At 43.7% G+C, this 21,942-nt stretch overlaps 1 protein-coding gene across 15 annotated transcripts in view; it reads left to right on the forward strand.

Moving 5' to 3' along the window:
- The window catches only part of CACNA1A (calcium voltage-gated channel subunit alpha1 A), a 258,043-nt gene that overhangs the window by 59,650 nt on the left and 176,451 nt on the right, over window positions 1-21,942 (forward strand). The window contains exon 1 of one of the 15 annotated variants that reach the window (XM_080996989.1): window positions 1,175-1,229. The exons of the other annotated variants lie outside the window; for them this stretch is intronic. Coding sequence (XP_080853115.1) covers window positions 1,190-1,229 — 40 coding nt within the window. The 5' untranslated portion in view covers window positions 1,175-1,189. Of the gene's footprint in view, window positions 1-1,174; window positions 1,230-21,942 lie in introns of those variants that run through there. 15 annotated transcript variants of the gene reach the window in all.

The raw sequence follows: 21,942 nt of genomic DNA on the forward strand, positions 1-21,942 counted from the left end.
CCATCCCATTCATGCACCACATCTGTATCATTCCTGCATGTGCTACCCCACCTAGTCAGCAGGTCTCTGCCAAGGGACCTTTATCTTCCACCCTGATTTCTCAAGGCACGATTCAGATGCATGTATGCAACCCTCGAGGCTGACAGCTCTGTCACTGAATGCATCCCTGCTCTGATCCATCTAGTTGAAATGCTTAATTGATGTATTGCTCCCCCCCCCCCACCGCCCCAATGTCTCTCTGCTGATTTTAAGTTGTATATTGCCTCGTGGATTTCTCTCTCTCTCTCTTTCTTTCTTTCTTTCTCTCTCTCCCTACATGCAAGCCTCCCCTGTGCAGGGGCCAGTTGCCTCTCACCAAGCCAAGCATCTCCTGCTTTCTTTATTCCTCCCTTCTCTCCCACATCCCACTTTACCTCTAATACCTGTTATTGAGCTGCTCTTTCAAGCCAGCTGTCTTTCATCCATGCAAAGGCGGGTGGGGGGGAGGATGGGGAGGAAGGAGAGGACGAGGAGGACCGATAGCATCAGTTTTCATTTCCTCTGGCTCAGGGTTTTGGAGACTGCATTTGTTAGTCATGCCTTCATTTCCCCTTCTTCAGGCAGAGGGGCATATGGGGCCAGGCTTTTCATGTGCCTTCTGGAAAGTCAGCAATCAACTTGGTTCCCAGAGGTGTGCTGTGGAGAGTGGGGCTTCAAAGCACTGTGTCTGGCTAGTTGCGCAGAAAATAAAGGCCCTTATTAACGGGGGAATTGTCAGGTAGTGTTGAGACAGGAGGAGCCAACCTCAGCCTAGTCTCTAGAAAAGGCACATGGTGGGCAAAGAGCAACCTAATATAGGCCCCCTGAGCCAAGTGTAGCCCCCATACTAGAGATAGAAATCAAGAGAGAGGGATGTGAAACTGAACCATCAATACGTTCCACTGAGCACATTTTTCCCCCTCCACCACCCTCCCAGTTTTGAAGTCCAGCATGAGATTTCAGTGCCCCTCTTCATTGATTCATGGGTCTGCTATCCATTATCTACTATCCAAGTCCTAGATATGTTCAAAGAGCCCAGGGCAGTATTTTGGGAGTGGCATAGGGTGGTGAGAGATATAGGAGGTATGTTGGGTTCATCTGCCTCTGCTGGGCCTTGCAGGGGGAGAGGGGGCTTCTCAGGTCTTCTGGTTTCCTCTGATGGTGGAGAAAAATGCAAGATCCGCAGCCGCTGCCTCCCTCACATCAACTCGGTATGTAAAAGATCTTGCTTTCTGTTATAATAGTTTGTATAGTACTTCGTATCTTGTATGGGTCTTTGGGTTTCATAGACTCTAAACCTATGCCTACCTTGCTTAGAAAAGTTTGGTGTCTGCTACGAGTCACAATATGGTTTAGGGACAACATATATTATGCCTGGAGAGGTAATTGTTATTTTGGAATGTGCTAAAAATCCTGACACACTCAAGTGCAAGGGGCTAAAATATGAGGCAGATTGCAGGGAGATGCTGTATTCTAGAGCAGGTGTGTGTGTGTGGAGAAAGTCTTTTTAAAGTGTAGTTGTGTTCTACACAGCGTGTGTATGTGTGTGCAATTTTGTCATCTGTGTGTGAGAGGGAATACACATTTTGTTTACAGGAAAGTGAAGGTAGAGCAAGTCTCTTGAAACCAATGAGTTAATGCAGGTGTAACAAGTCAATCAGGTTACATTGCTGGTTCCTTTCTTATCATACAGTAGATACTTGCAAATGTGATTTTCTTAAAAACATACATTGAAAATGATCAAGCTCACTATTGAAATACGGATTACCAAGCATGAGCACTGCAGATATTTGATGTTAGTAAAAGTGGGTACTGAAGAAAACTGTAGGGTGGATGGGTGGAGACAGATGTGTGATGGATAGATGAAAAGCGAATCAGCCAAACTCCTCTCTGTTTACTGTAATTGTTTATAGATCCTGAGAATCTATTGAAGTATCATGTTGTTTGTGCTTTATTTATTGTTTCATGTGAGTTTGCAATGCTCCTTTTGTTTTTAGGGAGAGGAATGTGATAAAATGTGGGAGTTTGGTGGTGATGAGAGCAGTTTAATCCTGTAGATGAAATGCTGGCTTCCCTCCCCCCTTCCTGACAATCCAGATTGTAATCTCAGATCAACCACAATCTTATGGGGTTACGTTAGGCAAGTTATCCTAACGTCTGAGCCTTGTGGGCACATGAGGGGCCCATTGTCAGTTATGGATAGAGCTGTGTAGCCACACAGAACTTTTCTACCTCACTACCATAGCCTTCAATGTGGAAGCCCTGTTTCAATGCACAGGGCTACCTCATTTTCATTATTAATGGAAATCATAGCTATCACCTGTCTAAAAAAACCCAGTTCATCTCCAACAATTTCTCATTTTGTTATACTTTCCCCAGTGTCCCATCATATTCTTCTAACATTCCATCATGCTGTAGATTAGGGGCTAACAGTGCTTAGGCAAACCTGCCCCTCCAAAGGGTGGTGTCTTCTTCTCCTCCATTGCCAGCCAAGGGAGGTTGCTTTTAAGTTATTGGGACACAGTGATTACAATGTAGGGCTAAGGTGAGAAGGAGCCCATTTCTTTCTACAGGTACTGGAATCATTAGAGTCAGGTTTAACCCTCTGCACTAATGGCTGCTGTTCATTCCTGTAGGGAAAAGTAAAGCGCTTATCCTTTGTGCTTTTAGTGGAGGCAGACTTGCCTATTGGGAGACTATGTGGCTCCTTGAGGAGTAGAACAAGGTTCCATCTTCCCCTGCTGAAAGCAGATGTAGAGTGAAATAAGGAAGGCATATTTTTTGTACTCCCCACCCTGCAAAATCAGGACCTGAGTTCAGAATGGAGAAATGTGGAGCATTTTATTAGTTGGTTAATATAATTTATATTCCATTTTTCAAAATAATACTTAATAGTTGCACAAAAATAAAATGTAATAGTGAAAATGCATTTTAAAATTTCAAATGTAAAGCACATCAGGATCAAAACCCTAAAAAACCCCTCCAACAACCACAGTTGGAATCAATTATAAATTGCCCTCCAGAATAAGAAGGTTCACAATACCTGTCTAAAAACAGGAAGTGGAGACTTGCTAGATCTCTCCCGGCTTCTGTCCCTCCCCTCCCCCTTTCTGAATGCTCCTTCTGGATTGGGTGACAGGGGAAATGTATGTTACCAAGGGCCTGAGCCCCACCTGTGATAATGGCCCCAGTGATGGACAGTGGAGTGTGGATGGAGAAGTATAGGAGCGGGGAAAGGGCTAGAACCCTCTGTTCTTTTTCACCTTGCAATTGTTGGGATGTTTGCTAATTACTAATAATGGGCATGTGGATTCACACAGGTTTTTATTTTTATTTTTAAGGAATATAAACACTGGTGCAGGAGTAGGGAATAATGATTGGTGCCAAAAGATTGTTATGTTTGTATCCAGGCAAGGTTGTCGTATTTGTATGTAAGAGCTAGCACTGGATTTAATATATCTGGCATGATGTATTTGAACTCGGGTTCTCTCTGAGAACATTCCTAAATCTAGAAAACACACACTTGAATCTCCAGGTGGGTAGGAAAGCAAGTTTCTTTCTGGCATAGAATTGAAGGTACTCTCACCATCCAGGAGGCCACACACTGCCCCATCTCTAAGGCTGCGTTAGCCAGGGTGGAGCTCTCATTCCCTCACCAACCACCTATGTCTTTTGTGGAAGTGGAAGTCCTACTCATTGTGCAAAATAGATGATCCAGCCATTTCTCAGAGCAAGCTTAGGGGCTTGCAAAAAAAGCCACAGAGGACCAGAGCTATTCAAAGTCTTTATAAGTTTCTCTTGGACCTTGACTAGAGCTGGCAAATGATGAAGAGTTCTAGCCTGTTCTAACCACAGGGACAACATTGAATATTCTTAAGAAAGAAGCTGTGGAAGGGGAAGTGTGAGTGACTCATGTTTTTTCTCTCCAGTTTCCAAAAAAAGGTGATGTCTATATTTCCCATAGGAAGATACACATTACTTCCGCACCAGGATGGGGGAAGAGCACATCTCTAAGTAGGGGATAAATGGATGCCACCCTGCTTTGTTCAGAATTTAAGGACAGTGAGGAAAATAAAGAATAAGTCACCCACACTTCCTCTAATATTGTGTATCTAGGGGGTTGGTGTTCAATGTTCTAGGACTTGGACTTAAATGGGTTTACTGGGGGCAGGGTCTTTTTCAGCCGGAACTCACTGGAACTCAGTTCTGGCACCTCTCAAGTGAGCGCCATTGCCATTATAAGAGAACAAGGGAGGCATTCATGGTGAGTTCCAGCATCTCTTTTTCTAGAAAAATAGCACTGACATGGGGCATGTTCAACCAAAACAAAGCAGGTTTGGGGGTACAATATACTAGGATGTACCCCTGCTCTAGCCTCAGTGAAATGAATGAATCTTCATTCTTGTGCAGGTCTCATTTAATTCACAGGGGCTTGCACAAAATAACTTCCAGGCAGATTGTGCCCTATGACTGGCTGGGGGAAATTGTGCTAGTCCTTTATGCTGCTGTTAGCACTTAATTTTTCCAAGAATGCATCTTATGTAACAGCGTTAGTTAGAACGAGGATGTGAGTGTACTATTGAGTTGGCATTAAAAACACGGATGCAGTGGTTATATGCTGTGTGTATACTCTACAGACAGATGGGCACAAATAAAAACTGGCAGCGAACTGCTTAATTAGTGCAACTGGCCCATTATTGTTTGCATGCTATGGTTATAAAAACAATACCTGTTGTGGCATGAGGTTAGATGGCGTTTGACAATATTTGTGTGCTTTCTGCACTGTGGCCCATGTATCCAATGCAATGGAAGAATTTCCCAAGCCAAATCTCATAAAAACCAATGCAGTTCAGGGTTTCTGCTCTTCGGATAATAACCTGTGTTATCCATAAAGGATAGAAGAACTGATTGTCTTAAAACTGCAGGCAGAGAACTTCAACACTTCCCTTGCAGCTGCAGAAAAGATAGTGCGGAAACAGACCACAGTTTTGTCAGTTTCAGAGCAATGATACTGAAGGTTGTCATGTCTCTGCCTACCTGGTGGTTCTTTGGAAGCTCTCAGCAGTGAGACACGATTTTCTTCTCTGGCATCAGTTAATATCATGTACTTCTTTGAGGGTTAATGGTTGGCTTGTTAATTGTTTCTCTTTATTCTTACGGAACATAGAACTTTACAGCTCCTAGGTATTTGGTGTGCATGCCACTACCTTTGCTTGTTTGATATAAAAGAGGAGTGCTGAACAGTTTGTTGACAGGCACTTTCTTTTGCTGCTGCAGCCCCTCCTGATCTCTTCTACTGCAAATGCCTTGGTTAATTTTCAGCACTTAATCCCACCCCACTGCTGTCAAGTCTGGCTACCTATAAGGAGGAGAAATCTATGTTTTCCTTCCAATTAAAGCAGCAAGTGGGGGCTCAAGAGAACATAGGCTCCCTTTTAGTGACACTGCTGACGCCTTTGAGAAAGTTGGCCTTTTCTGTGCCTTAGTCCTCCTCCCATCTTCGTACAGTTAGCTGTGACAGCCCTCCATATCTGCCTTGACTCATTTAGAAATTTCCAGGCATAATCTGTCACTTCCTGTGAGTCTTGTGGGGTCATTATTGGCTGGACCTCTTCATGGTGCTGTAGTCCATATAATTAAACGTTTGAATGACCACAGATGAGAATCTGAAAGAGTGTACATTAGGCAGTTCTAGCCTTTTAAGCTACTGCAGAGGAAGAATAGAGTGGGATTGCTGTGGGGTAGCTTGGCCAGCAGACCGTTAAGTGTGCCTAGAACCTGCTTTCCTAGCTTGAACCTAGCCTCTCTGGTTTGCACTTACAGTAGTTGCTAGAGGATGTTAGTATAGCCCAGGGAAAGGGTTTCCACAAACAACCGTGGCTGTTTGATTCCAACAGCCTTCTGGAACAGAAGGTATTGCGGTTGATGGCTGTTATAAAAGGGAGTCTAGATTGGGGTTGAGGTTGTGTGACAATTTCATGCCAGAAACACAGCCAATATGGCAGCATGCATAGCTTGCTGTGTGCATTAGCTTTCTGTGAGCATTTAAGCTACAGATCTGCATACCCTACATCTTACAGAAAGTCAGTAAGAATTTAGAAAGATGGAGATGGTCCCTGCCTTTTCTCCTGCCACTAGTCTATCTTTGCCAGCAAAGATACACAGGGGGATTGAGGGGAGATAGAGAACTGATAGACTGCAATGGGTATGCATTTATTGCAACAAGTTGCTTATTTTGCAGGGAGGCTAAGGGGCTGGGGGTTATGGGTAGACACCCATGAGAATGCCATTTCCCAGAGCTCAGTCTTTCTCTCAGGGTACGTTCAGAGCTAAATTTCCCTACTGGGAGCTGCTTTGGATGTTGTCAAAGAAAAGCAGCGAGTCAAAAGCGCAGTCACTTTCTCATTTGGCTGGTGGCACTTTAGGAGCTTATGTATTTGACCACAGGGTGAGATGCGAAAGTTCTCCTTTGAATGTTACTAGAAATACAAATGTTACAAGAAGCCAAATGGCAGAAGTATATTCTCATATTTGGCTGACGGCACTTCTGCAGTAATGTCTGAACCCCTCTAAAACAGGCCTACTCAAAATTCTGCAAAAAACCAAATCACCTCACAGTCTTGGAAGAACAGAAATAGTTGAAGCTGAGCTTCCAGCTGTCATTACTGGGGTTGGATCTTCCCAGTAATCAGTTGAAGTGGTTTGTTGTTGGGAAACTGTAGTTCTTTTCTCAGCTAGTTGTACCTGTTGCACTTGAAATGTTATACTGCAGATATTGGGCATCTATAACAATGCTAAGGATTTATTTGATGACAGTGCATCATTCTTGTCTGATGTTGTATTGAAACAAAGGTTGTTTTTTTAAAAAAAAACACTTTCACATGTTACTTCCATCTTTCAAAGGAATCCTTTTTTTGAGGCTGCATCCTCTGTTCATCTTGGTTCTATGTCCCTTTGAGGATTTCTCTGTAAAATGGCAGATTTTGAATTCAGTTGTCTATTTTTGGTTATACAGCATTTCATTGCAGTCACCCAATTTATTGTGTAGTTAGTGGCCATTAAACAGATGAACTAAACAACAAGTGTGTGTGTGTGTGTGTGTGTGTGTGTGTGTGTATATAAATTGGATTCCCCCACCTATCCAAGTCTGCATATGTTTATTGGCACTTGAAGACACTGGCTGTCATCTGTCATTTTATCCCGTATATTGTGAGATCTTCTTATAGTTTTGAGTCTATGTACATATGACCAACAGGGTTCTGGAGGGCACCAGGGTGAGGAATGTTGAACTAGAACATCCTTTTCCTTGTGTTGGTAGGCTCTGCTGAAAATCTCCAATTATTTTTGCAGAAACTGTGCTAATGGTTCTTCAAATTACCATATTTTTAGTGAGTCTAATAATTCTCTTGATTCCCACATTATGCTTATTTAATATTTAAAATTTATTTATTTATTTAAAATTTAATATTATGCTTATTGGATGGCAAATTTATTTATTTATTTAAAATTTAATATTATGCTTATTGGATGGCAATGTTCATGATTATTTTTGCTTCCTAAAAGAAAAGTATTTATGTTAGTTCTTTTCAAGCCAGTTTTCTTTTCGGGAGCCAGTTTTAGTGGTGTTTACATATGTGGATTAGTTCAGCTATTTTGTATAAGATCTTCCCCAACTCTTGGATGATTATTATATTGTCCCCCAATATGTTTATCAATTTAAACTTCTCAAACAACAGTTTGAACCTTTTTATCTCTTGGAAATTGTTGTTCTTATCCATGTCATAGCCATGATATATTTCATCTGCAATTAAATTTCCTTCAATTTGATACAGTGTTAATTTGACAAGTGAGATGACATTAATCTGGTAATCAGCTCCTTCAAATCAAAATTGAAAAGTAGGCTATACCTTGGAATGCTTGGCTATTATTTTAGGTTTCTATCCCCGTTAAAATCCTATCCCCCACTCCTATTGAAAATTGGGAAACTGAACCCAATTTATCCCTTCTGTTTATTGTATTTACTGGCTGGGAGCTGGGGAATATTGCTCAAGAGAAAGGAAAAGGAACTCCTGGTTCCTGGCAAGATTTGCAATTGCACCTGTTTCATTTGTATTATGCATGTTTTCTTAATCATGCAAGGTGAATGTGAATGATACACTATAAACACCACAGTGTATGTGCAGCAATTTCAGTAAACATGTAGTCCCACCATATTCTAAGCAAGTATCAATCTACTCATAGATTTCATTTAGCTTCCCTTTCATGGCCTTGATGTCATTGATTGCTCCTCTTACACCTTTATGGTCTAATGGCTCCATCACCCAATTCCCAGCTGACTTCCTCCTCCTGATGTAGTTAAATAAAAACATGAAACCCTTATTGTTAGCATTTCTGTCTTCAGCTCCTCAAATTTCTTCTGGAGTGTCATATTACAATCTTACATTTAACTTGCCAGAAGTGATGCTCATAAACTATTCAGGGATTCAGATTGCACAATCTCATTAGCCACTTTAGTATCACCATATTCTTACAAATTACTCCTTTAGGTTGCAACCCCTATACACGTTTGCCTGGGAGCAAGTCCGACTGAACACTATTGAGGTTACTTCTCTGTGTATAGGATTTCAGTTTGACAAATCCTTGGCTATGCTTCCTAGGACCCACGTACCTACGGGACCGCCTCTCCTGGTATGTCCCGCAGAGGACCTTGAGGTCCACAAATGACAACACTTTGGAGGTCCCAAGTTGCAAGGTGGTTAGGTTGGTCTCATCTAGGGCCAGGGCCTTTTCAGTACTCGCCCCGACTTGGTGGAATGCTCTTTCACAAGAGACTAGGGCTCTGCAGGACTTGACACCTTTCCGCAGGGCCTGCAAGACAGAGCTGTTCCGCCTGGCCTTTGGTTTGGACTCAGTCTGACCCTTATGTTTCCCTCCCCTTATGGTTTTGATCTATGGGCTACAATTAAAATGAGGCTACATTTTAAATTGTATTTTTAACCTGTATTTTAAATTGCCCCTCATTATGTTTTTATTGTAATTTTACTGATGTTAGCTGCCCTGAGCCCGGCTCTGGCCGGGGAGGGCGGGATATAAATAAATATTATTATTATTATTATTATTATTATTATTATGAACAAAAGAGGGAAACACTGGAACTTTAGCTTTGGTTATTGACAGGAGCGAGCCAGCAGAAAATCAGCCTGAGCAGGCTAAAGTTACCTTTTTATTAGCAAAGCAGGAGTGTCAAGCCTAATGAGCACAGCAACTCTGGTCTTATCCCCCTGAAGCAGTTGCTAAGACTAAAGGTTCCTTCCTTCCCACAGCCAGCTATGTCTCTTCCTCTCTTGGGTTTCCTCCCCAAGCAATCGGAGACTGTGCCTATGTGCTTGCCTTTTCTCCTCCCGCTACATGCTTCTCATAGTTCTAGGAGGGCAGGGAGAAAAGGAGCTTGTCACAGCAAGGGGGGAGACACCCATGATTCTGCACCAGCTTGACTCAAATCTGCCTCTTGGCCTCACTCATCCTGCTTCAGCTTCTGACTGATTCTGGACTTCTCTCTGGTACAGACTCTCTCAGCTGACTAAGCCCTGTTACCTCTTCAGCTTCTGACACCTCCTCCTCCTCCTAGTCTTCTCGATCCTCCTCAGACCACTCATCATAAAACCACCAATCCCTGAGCTCTGACCCTTCTTCTCTTGGGGCTCACCAGTTGGTTCCTCCCATCATTCCTCTGTGCCCAACCAGTCCATGACAGTTATTCAGGAGCAAGCATTTTATTTGTGTGTTCTGTGCATGCAAGAGTAAATGCTTCCTCTCGTGAAAAGTGGGGGGTTGTGTAAGTACGCTGTGGTGATTTACTAGAGCGTTTCCCTTTACATGGGCAATCAGCCCATGTAAATCAGTGGTCCCACTTCAATAATGTTATACATGCCATCGTTTGGAAATGCAAGAAAGAGACACATGCCAGTACTTTGACCTTCTATCACTGTTTCCATTGCCAATGATTCACTTCAGTCCCATCTTTAAATGTTACTTCACCTGGACAATTTCGAAAATGACGGCTGTGTGCAAATATGCATGATCGCTCTTGGTCACCTCTGTGTTCATTAAGGTATGGCAGATTTTTTTTTAATTACAGCAATATATTTTTTAATTAAAAAAATAGGACTGGAGAATATACGGGACAAAAGCAATAGCGACAGGCTCAGGGGTGACGAAAGTGAGCACAACCGGGATGGCCTTCAAAATTGTTAGGCAATGTAATTGATACCCCTGTAATGTTCTCATAAGCAAAATTATTCAGGAGTAGGTCTGGGTGTAAACTGAAATGTTTTAAGATTTGTGAAGAAGAAACAGTCAGTCATGTACAGGCAACACCCCATTTCTGCAGGGGTTGCATTCTGGGTCAAAGCATGCATAAGCCTGTTCGCCTCCACCCCGTTCTGCCCCCATTCCTCCCTCTTCTGGGGAGGATCAGTGTGTTGGCGGTCATCTATTGAATGCTCCTAAAATGGTTGCTGCCTGTAATCACTCATGTAACTCCACTTTGGTCTTCAAAGGGGCTCAGTTCATACATTACCATTATGTGGCATCACTTCTTGTGATTCGGTTCCAATTGCTTGAGTAACGTCTGAAAAGGGGAATAACGAAGTTGAGTGAATGACGTGGGTATCTGCACCAGCGTCACCATCAAGGTGTTGTTTTTAGAAATAGATACACTGTGAGACTAGACCATATGGAACAGGTTCCTATGCTGCAATACTGACACATGAATTGGGCCTGAAAGGAGAGTGAAAGTGGTTCACGAGAACATTGCCAAGAAAAGGCTCCCTTCCTCACTTCTGAGTGTGTCGCCGTGACTCATAGTGTGGAAGATTATGACTTCCTCTCTGAGAAGCTGTTCCATCATGTGAACTATGCGTAGTCCGTTTATGTGTTCAATGTAAATTATGGGGAAACTAGCAAAGGAGGACTCTAGATGCTCCCGTGAGAGAATGTGATTCTATAGGTGAATATGACCTAGTTTGTCCCCCACCCCCAACAATATACATAATGAATAGTACAGAAGGAAAGCACATATATCAAGTAGCATCTACAGAGGGACATAATGAGGTCATTGTTTTTGAGGGATATTACAGTTTTTCAGAAACATACCAACCATTTTGTCAATTTCCCCATGAGAACATTTTAGTAAAAGTTGGCAAAGAGGAGGTAATACTTTTAAGAGCTGCCAAATAGAAAAGAAAAAAATCTAACAAAAATTCATAGAAATTGATCTCAGCATAGAAGCACAATGCTAATTATGCATTGCATGTATAGAGTTGCTGCCTGGCTATTTCCGCCCCCTTTCAACTCAGTTTTAAATTCATATACAATGAAATATGCACCAGCCCTCTTTTTTCCTCTTCTTCAGAGAGACATTGCAGCCCTAGGTATATTTACATATTGGTGTCACTGAGTCAAATCAGAAGACAGCCTGATCTGTTGCCAACCAGGTGACCATTCTTAGTCCAGAGAGACACTGTCATTGATCCCTCCAGAGAAAGAATCTTATACATTGAGAATACTGGCCCTACTCCACTCTCTAATTGTATACATATTAAATTCATTGGGCAAATTCCAGATTCTCTCCTGAGCTTGTATTTTCCTCCAGGTCACACTCAGAGCTTACTTAGACAGTTAGTTGAAAATGTGCCTCTCTCACATCTTGGTCTCTGTGAGAATCCCTGCAATGCTAAAACAATAGTGCAAAATTGAGTTGATGCATAATGAATGGAGAGGTAGCTTTTCAATAAGGAACATAGCCTTATTACAGAGTTAGCTATGCTGCTGTCTCCTATCATTCATTTCTTTTTGGGGGGACACACACACACATATGAACAATACAGATAGCAAAGCAGGAGATGCAAAAATGGGGTGTGCATGGAGGCTGATGCTGATTAATCCCAATGAAAATCTCTTGCTAGAGTAACCTGGGCTCTGAGTTCTGCTGTGGTCTCAAGTCAGAGTCCGAAAATTGTCAAAGGAATTCTCCCACACTTGGCTTGCTTTGACTCTCATGTGGGCCCCTTCTTTACAAGCTCAGCACTGGTATAATATCATACGGGCAGGGCTGTGGTCTCTCTCATTTTCAGTGATGTCACAGAGATTATCCAAAAGGAACCTGAAACACTTGTGCTACCACAATGAAGAGAACAGCTGCTGTCTCCATATACTGCTAGAGAATGGGGAGAAATTGGATTCAGTGTGCACTTTGCAGCTAATTATCTAATTTGCACTTTCTGAAAGAATTTGAGAACCAAAACCTGCAAAATTTGCACGTATCTGGATTTTGTGATGCAGTTGTCCAACCAACATTCATTATTTGCAAAAGTGCATATACTGGGGGAAGTTGATTAAAATAATGTAAACATTAGTTAAAACTGCATACCAAAATGTTTTGATTGTGAAAAATTTTCTGATGAATTTTCCAGACATTAAAAAAACAACAACCCTCAAGTTGCTTCAGAAATGTAGGGAACTGAGTACAAGATTGGAAAAATGAGAAACCGAGAGAACTGAAATTGACAGACCCTTCCATCCTTTTTGCATATATATGATATAACACATTGTAATCGCAATAACCTGCAGGCTTAGGAAAGCAGTATCCCCTCCCCCTCACCAATATCATAGGAGGAATTCAGTCTTGCACTAAGGCAATCATTCCAACAGCACAAGCATTTTGGTTTGCCATACAGAACAATTCCCCCTCACTCCAGGGAGTGGGGGGCTGGGGGGGGAGGAGAGAGGGGAAAGCATCATTGTGCAAGCCAAAGTCCTTGCTTGGCACTTCTGTTGATGGGACTCATTTGTTGAATCCTGCCCATTGTGATTCAATGGCTAGGAAATTGTGTTACTCATAAAGCAGAAGCACCTGCTTTGGGGAAGATATCTGAATCGCAAACGGCCTATGAGAACATATATATTCTCATCCAGCGTATGAGAATATAAAGTGTAGTCATCCTAAGTGAGACCTGCAACAAAATGTATAGGATTCCAGCCATTCCATTCCTCCCCTCCTCCATTCAGTCAGCAAACCAGGCCCACTAAGCATACCCAGTACTCAGTTGACTTTTGGGGGGGCTCCCTCTTAGAGGCCTGCTCCCCCCGATTTTGCTTTACTCTTTATCTCATCAGTCTCAAGGCAATCTGTGGTGACTTTCGCAAGTGCATTCAGCTAAGCTGTGGTGCTTTCTGGATCTCCTGCCATCCCATTGAGCTATCAAAATATAAGGTTCAGTCCTTTAAAACACTTCTGCCACAATGGTACTTCCCTCCACCCTTTCTCAGTAGTATTTCTGTCACTGGGGGTGCTTTTGTATACTTCAGTATAAAATCCTAAGATCCCGACTGGATGAGATCAAAGGTCCACCTAGTTTAGCATCCTATTTCCTTGAATCACTTGAAGCAGTTTCCTCTGCAGGCGCTCTTTCTGAACATCACTTGCTCTCTTCTGGTAGCATACAACTTTACATTGCATGCATTGATCAGGCGAGGAGGAGGAGAGAACTAATAGGTAGATGCTACTAACACTATACTGTGGGTTGCATTAGATGACTGTGTGGATTGTTCAATGCTGGAGGCTCATCCCTTGCGTAAGTAAGTTTAAGCATGTGCTAATATTGTTCAAGATTTGGCTCTGTGCAAATAATTAAACACCTGGAGCCTGACTTGGATCCTCTGCACATAAGTATCATATCAAAAATAAGAGGCAGGACAGAAAATCACTTCCAACTAATACCATTGCAAACGTCATGTGTGCCCAATGGCACTGGGAGGTTGGGGATAGCTAGATGGAGAAGCTTCTTCTTCTCCTTCTTCTTGTTTGCTAAGGCCAGTAAGGCATAGAATTACCTGTGTTTGAAGCTGCAAGCCTATCTGAGTGGATTTATCAGGGGAAGGTCACAGGGGTAAGCATCACCTGGAGTCTAATATTACAACCTGGATGTGTGGGCCCTGCTTTTGCTATCCCAGCAGGTTGGAGCAAAATAACAGAAATATCTTTTCCATCTGATTTGGTTGTTGTGGGCATTCTTCTTTTCCTTCATCAGCCTTTCCTTGGAGAATAGCTTTGAGGAGTTATCCAGGAAGAGGCTGGGATAATTAACGGATTTTTACTGGTCCACTTCACAGATCACATTAAACCATACTTTTAAACAAACTGTGGTTTAATATGAATGCATTGCATGCTGATGCGCAAGGGTCAACAGTTCTTGCAGTGCGCCTCCCTTGCTACACCTGCTGCCACACAGTGGATGAAACAAACCAGAGTCTGGTTTGTTATGTTGTCCAAACTTGTGCAAGTGGTTTTCTTCCCCCAGATAATCCACAAGTGCTAAGCCAAGAATAAACTTTGGTTGCCAGTCATTATTTGGAGATAGACTAACCAAAAGATGAAGTGGCAGGCCAGACTCTAGCTTGCTTTTTCTGTGGCACAGCAGCAGCAGCAGCAGCAGGAGTGAGCGAGGAGCACTGTGAGAACTTTTGAGCTCACTTACATTAAACCATAGTTTGTTTGAAATTATGGTTTTATGTAGCATGTGGCCTAGGCTCATAAATTTTCTGCATGCTTTGTGTTTCCCCTTCAAAATGGGCATTGCAAGTTGTGCCACAAAATGCAGGGTTGGCTTTGTAGAATGTGATGTGATGCTGTTACACACCAACACATTTCTTCTGCTCTATCCTTGTGCAGTCTGTGATTCTTAGAGGAGCAGAGAGAGCACTGCTGTGGAGAGAAAAGGAAATGCACTTGTATCCACTTCCTGTTCCTCTGCATCCCTGACTCATTAGGCAGCTGAAGCATTTTCTGGGTAGGGAAGATGTAAAAGTTCTAGAATCTTAGAATCAAAGCAGTGTAGAGTTGGAAGGGACCCTAGGGTTATCTAGTCGAACCCCCTGCAATGCAGAAATATCAATTAAAGCACCCACGACAGATGGCCATCCAACCTCTGTTTGAAAACCTCCAATGAAGGAGAGTCCACAACCCCCAGAGGGAGACTGTTATAATAATAATAATATAATAATAATTTATTATTTATACCCCGCCCATCTGGCTGACTTTCCCCAGCCACTCTGGGCGGCTCCCAATCGAGTGTTAAAAACAATAAAGCATTAAATATTAAAAACTTCCCTAAATAGGGCTGCCTTCAGATGTCTTTTAAAAATAGGATAGCTGCTTAATTCCTTGATGGGAGAGCGTTCCACAGGGTGGAGGCCCTCTGTCTGCTTCCCTGTAACCTCACTTCTCGCAATGAGGGAACTGGCAGAAGGCCCTCAGTGCTGGATCTCAGTGTCCGGGCTGAACGTTAGGGGTGGAGATGCTCCTTCAGGTATACAGGACCGAGGCCATTTAGGGCTTTAAAGGTCAGCACCAACAGTTTGAATTGTGCTCAGAAACGTACTGGGAGCCAATGCAGATCTCTCAGGACCGGTGTTATATGGTCCTGGCGGCCACTCCCAGTCACCAATCTAGCTGCCGCATTCTGGATTATTTGTAGTTTCCAGGTCACCTTCAAAGGTAGCCCCACGTAGAGCGCATTGCAGTAGTCCAAGCAGGAGATAACTAGAGCATGCACCACTCTGGCAAGACAGTCTGGTGGCAGGTAGGGTCTACCAGATGCAGCTGGTAGACAGCCGCCATGGACACAGAATTAACCTGCGCCTCCATGGACAGCTGTGAGTCCAAAATGACTCCCAGGCTATGTACTGCGAACCACCTGAAAGTGTCTCCTGCTACTGTTTTCTGCAGATGCAATAGAAGCGGTGAAGAAGGTCCTCTTTGCTGTTGCCATTGCCACTTGGTAGGCTTGACGTTGAGCTCTAGCCCGTGTCCGGTCTCATTCTGAATGTGTTTTCCGCCACCAGCGCTCTAGCCGTCTCAACAATTGTTTCATCGCCCTCAGCTCTGGGGAAAACCATGGGGCTGTCTGGGCTCCATGCAATTGGACAGTGCACTTTGGAGCCAGACAGTCAATAGCCTTGGTTAACTCCGCATTCCAGCAGGCCACCACTGTCGAACAGCAAGTTCTTCATCATACATTTTGTTGTAAGATGATACGTCTTCAGACATAGGCTTATTATCCATTCCAACAATATAGAGATGCACAGGATGGAATAGTGTCACTATAGTGTCACTACTTAAGCTGTTCTCGTTTGTCCTGCCATGTGGGCAAGAAGACACTGAATGAGCAATTCTATCCGTCACCCATTTTGATCCCCATGTAGCTGTTCCCTTAGTAAAAATTCCACCTGTGCCCACCCACTCTCTCCTGTTGGGGTTTGGTAGAATCCCATGTGAGCAAACCATTCAAAACAACATCCCTTTGGTATTTCTTTTCTGATTGGAGGACAGGTAGTTTTTTGAGGGGGGTGTGTGTGTTTCTTTTAAGTTCTGTAAGAAGTAAAAAGAAGAGTTATGTACATTATTAAGATTAAATGAACTCAGTAGCTAGACTTCTGCTTTTGCACTTCCCACTTTAAGCCTGAGATACAAATAAGAAGGCTGTGTATTAGGATACCGACTACTCATGCCCTGTGGGTTTGTGTCATTTGTGAAATTGTGGGAGTCAGCTAGTTCTTTCTCTTTGCTCTCTTCACTGTATGGCTAGTTCCTTCCTCCATGTGGGTGCTTCAATATTCCATCAATAAAAGCTCTTTTGAGAGTCACCACATCATCTACAATAGTTTGTCCAGTGTCCCCTCAAAACTAATGACAAATGCAGGTGCTGGGAAGAGACAATATTGTTAACAATGCATGAGTCATTCCTGGGCATAGGTGCAATGAGGTGGATCCCAGGCCCAGGGTTCCCTGAAGTGAGGTCTGTGAAGCTGCTGCTTTGCCAATAACTGGTGCGTGCCAAAAGTGGCTGCAGGATGGACAGGAAATAACAAGAACCAGTCACAGTCATTTCTTCTAAATCAGCTAACATTGTGCCTTGGGCCTTTTTACCTGGGGACAGTAACAAATAATGAGGAATCCCTAGATTTACATCTCATAGTTTGTGTGTAGGCAAGGGAAGGATTTTTCCACTGTAAATGAGAGCCAGCACTCCCCGACCCTGCTGCTTCTCTGATGAGCAGTTGCCACATTCTTTGTCTCTCTCCCCCCCCCCCCCCCAGTTCTTGCAAGTAACAAGCTGGCTCCATCTCATGTAATCCTCTGGTTGCTGTCCGTCTCCTGCCACAGATCTTAGCATTCACCTGCACACAATATGTGTGTGTTTGTATGTTTGCTAGAGAAAACAAACAAACAGTTCAGACAAGTCCACTCAACCTTTTCGGTGAGCGGTGTTGTGGCCAGCCATCTAGGCCCCTTCAGTGATCCGGCGTGGGGGCAGGGAGTTGACATCCCCCTCATGCCGTCTCAGCCGTGTCATCAGTGCTGGGCAGAGCCATTCCCAGTGTGGCCCTGCTGGCCAATCAGTACTGGTAGGGGGCATAGCCAAGGGAAATTTAACCGCGACATGGCGGGGGGGGGGGCTTCTTTCTCACCTTTTTGCCAGATCTCCCAACCCACCCGCCCTCTTTTCATGCTTTGCTCTGACACGACCTTGCTATGGACAAATGTCAGCTGCCAGATGGTTGGGGCCGAGTAGGAATTTTTTCCGCTTGGCAGATTGGCACCAGCCATTTGGTTTTCACCTACCTTGTTGCAATCGTCACAACTTTGTGAGTTGAGGCATTGGGTAAGCCTTTGTTTGGATGGAAGGGAGCTTGTAGCCTTCGCCTGCCCCTCCTCATTAAGGGTATCCTGTTAAAGGGATCTAGGGGTGTGGATCCTGTCCAATGCCCGGACGTGGGCTAGGGCCATGCCATGACCCCAACGGGGACCCCTCGAGGTGCCCCTATTTGATGTAAGTCATAGGGCTCCCCCTATGGGTTTACCCTTAGATGGACTCCCTGCAGACACTCCCTGCAGATGGGTCGGCTTCACCCAATTCCTAAGCAAAACCGCTCACATCTGTAACCAATAAAGTTGTGGCCTATTTGAACCCATAAACCTAAATACGTGTGTCTGTGTGTTTATTAGCCACTAGGGAACTGCGGGTCATGGGGCCTTGGCACACAAGCCCATGTTTGTAAGCACAATGACTGCTGGAACTGCTGTACAATCCAGTTCCTGCAGCAAGCTATCTATTTTATCTAGGAGGGCCATGATTATTTCCCCTATTATTTCTACTGCTTTCTCCAGAACAAGCCCTTAACAGGTAGGTTCAGGGAGGGTTCTGCTTTTCAGAGTGGGAGAATCGTTTGGAAGTGGCTTTTCCCCCACCCCCACCCCACTGCAGTGGCTAATGCCATAATAAGCCTATGTCTGAATACCTATCATCCTGCGGAAGAATAATAGATTCATAGAAATGTAGAGTTGGAAGGGACCATGAGGATCATCTAGACCAACCCCTTGTAAGAAGAGAGATGGAAGTAGATAAAAGGGGAAAGGGGACTGGGGAACTAATAGCTCTGTTGCAAGAACAGAATGAAGAGGTTAGCTTTTAAGATGGAACCAGAACATGCGGTTTATGTTCTTGTCAGATTTTGGAGATGAGAAGGCCTGGCTAGAAAAAGTAAGCTAAGAGAGGATCCTTTAAATCAGGTTTTGAAACTGGAGGCATACGTTAGAGCAAATGAGATGAAAATAAATAAGAACTGTGATTCTTGAAGTCAGTGCTGGCCTGCTCTGGGATGAGAGCAAGATCTAGGAGTAGAGAGTGGGGAATGTGGTGGCTTGGAATCCAGGTTTCCTGAGATTTGCTCCTCACAGGGGTCTTTTCAACCTTGCCTTTGCTGCATGGGAGCCAGTCATTTTGGTGGTGTCCCTGCTGTGCTATTCTAGTCACATTGGAAGATCTAGATCAGTGATGGCCAGACTTGGCCCTCCAGCTGTTTTGGGACTACAATTCCCATCATCCCTGACCACTGGTCCTGTTAGCTAGGGATGATGGGAGTTGTAGTCCCGGAACAGCTGGAGGGCCAAGTTTGGCCATCACTGATCTAGATTAAATATGAGTCCTTCCTACACCAGTGTTGCTTTTCTGTGATTATGGGCTTCTTCCCTGCGGCCATGCTTTCACTGTTACCAAATTAGCTTATAAAAGGAGAACACAATGGAGTGGCTCCCATCCTGCTATAGTAACCTCAGAAAGACAGGAATATGACAAACTCACCACCAAAATTCATTTGTAAAAAATAAAGGCAACCAGAATTTCATCATTCGTCCTGGTTTTTGCTGTTGATTTTCAACATTCATTAGTAACAGTTGCTTATCCAACTTTGCAGGCTTTTATAAACCACAGTCGGCTGGGTTTGTTTTGGATTTTAAAATACTGTTTAGGAATAAATAATCTTGTTACATTACCTGGACTGTGTGAGCCAGATGATCTCTAGGGAATCTTTGTGTCCTGATGGTTCCAAGTATTATGTACATTCTCTGAGTGCTGCAGATGAGACCTGCTCCCTGCTGAGTGGTCTTGGTACCTAGGCGAGGAAAGAAAGGCAGCTGGGCTGTGTGGGGGAAGGTGTGGGCTACTGGGAGGCAGGCAATTCCATGGAACTCTTTGGCTTTTGGTAGGCCAGGAAGATAGAGGTTTTGAGAAAAGATTTGTTTTGCCTGCTGGAGAGGCGATTTGCTTGATGAATAGCAGTGAAGCATCTGTGCCAAGCTGAGGAAGCAGTGCTGTAGTGGCATAAAAAGATGGCTGTGAAAAAAGAACACAAAGAGAACTAAAGCAGATGAGCTTGTTGCACAGAGCAGAGAGAGCAAAAGGAGGATGAAGTGGCAAGAAGGAAGAAATATGGTCTGGGCCAGGGTGACGGAGAGCTTTAAAACTGGCCTCCTTACACAGAGCCAAAGGAAGTTCAGAAGGAGACGGCAGAAAATATTCCTCAGAAGCTATGGGATGTAACAGCCTTGCATAGCATTCAATTTATCACCCAAAACAAGCTGGCCACCCTGTCATTCAGTGCAGAGAATTTGTTTTTGCCCTATTCTAACTAGGAGAGGATCTTGCAACAAACATTCCATTGAATGTCGTAAGGGATGAAAAATAGATAGCAGCATGTGCACACACATAAGCCTAAATCTTTCTGCATTGGCTGTTTTTCCTAAATGGAGAAGATTTGGTGGCTGGATGGGGGGGGGGAGCTGGTCATTGATTAGGAAAACATGAATGCAGGAAGCGGCATCTGATCCCTTGGCGCCACATGCCAGCTGCTTAGGAGAAAAAGGAATAGTTAATTAATTAACACTTGGGAAATCAGATCAACGCCACCCCAATATTTCTGCAGATTCAAATGGATTTTTTTAATCATTACCTTACATAATATAAATTAATTTTGACTGAGTTTTCAGTGGTCAAGAAGGGATGGGGTGCCCCCCCCCCCCCAATTTTCAGAAACTGGGATACACCTCTTTTTCAAGAGTTATTGGGCAAATATTAAGGGATTTGCTAGAAAAAGAGTTCTGTTCCATGTGAATTTTAGAATAAGGGGCATCAGGTACATTTTACACAATTGTACAATAAAGGACAACCCCCCCCCCCTTTAAAGCTCTATTTAAAATGTAGAGTAGAACCAAGATGGCATTAACAGGGCATTAAAAGCAAGTAATTTGAAACATGGAAATTGTGGTAATTAGTTGGTCATTTCTAAGACCTATAGAGGAAATGGAAACTTCCTATCAAGAGGAGAAACCTAGAAGAGATCTTGGGGATTTTTAAAAAATCATGTTACCCCTGCCCTTCCACTAGCTCTTGGTGGATGGACAACTGTTCTGTTGTTACAATTTGCAGCACCAACCAGTTTAACATACAGTTATGAAACTGAGAATTATCCTGGTCAGTGATAGCTGACCAAGATGAAGGCTTAAGTAGGGCAGTCTGCAGCATTGCAGTTGTGTGCTGATCAACAAGTTGTTCATATTGTTAAGTCAGGCTGGAGCAGCAGTCGTAAACTCAGATAGGACTACCCATGGCTCCTCAAGTCACCTGGTGCTGCTGGGTCCTAATGCTACAGCACAGCCTCTGGCCATCTGCAGTAGGGGTGCTGCAAAAGTTTAGGCCAGCAGATTGCTCTGCTTGCAAATGGTACTGGTAGTACAGGATGTGAGGTTCATGGGCTTTGACTTCAAGATCCCTAGGGATTTATGTTTCTGTGTGCACTGAAGGAGGTTGTACCCAGCTAACTCAAAGGAATTGGAACTAGGTGGCCTACCTCAAAAGGTTATCCTTCTGTATACATGAACCCTGTTGTCCACAGTGGTTTAAACCAGGTTTCTGTTCTTCGGTGAAAGAGACTTCTGTACACCTAGGCTTAAGAGTTATGTAAGAATATTTAAGAGACCACTGGGTCACAGGTTGCTCAGCTACCAGATTGATTGTGGGGAAACTTAGAAGCTTATCTGGGTATAACCTCTGTGCCAGTCTGTTTTTATTTCTTGTATTTTACTTCTGAGCTTCTGGTACCTATCCACATTCTTCTTCAGCCTCCTGGTCTCAACAACCCTCCTTTCTCCATGAGTTGGCCTTAGCTCTTTCTGCCCCTACCTGAATAGTGCCTTTTGACATCTTACCAGAGCTCTGCTTCCATCCCCCTTATCACAACCCTGGTCCTTGTGAACAATGAGACTGAGGAAAACGAGGCCTAATGCTTCTCTTCCCCCACCCCAATCTTTTAGTGGCAGAGCACTGTGGGTTTCTTGTCACAACACTGTAGCAGTGCATGGCCTCTGGTTAATCCCAGCAGCAGTGACTGTGTAGCTCTCCCCAGGGTCATGCTGTAAACTAGGAGCTTTGATCTCAGTTGGACTCCTCTGAGCTGAATATTTCATCATGGAGGAATCTAGGCTGCAGCTCATGTGATGGTGAAATTAATGAGAGGAGGAGAGACTTG

Source organism: Podarcis pityusensis (genome assembly GCF_964106645.2).
Source record: "Podarcis pityusensis genome assembly, chromosome: 2".
NCBI classification, from domain to species: domain Eukaryota; kingdom Metazoa; phylum Chordata; class Lepidosauria; order Squamata; family Lacertidae; genus Podarcis; species Podarcis pityusensis.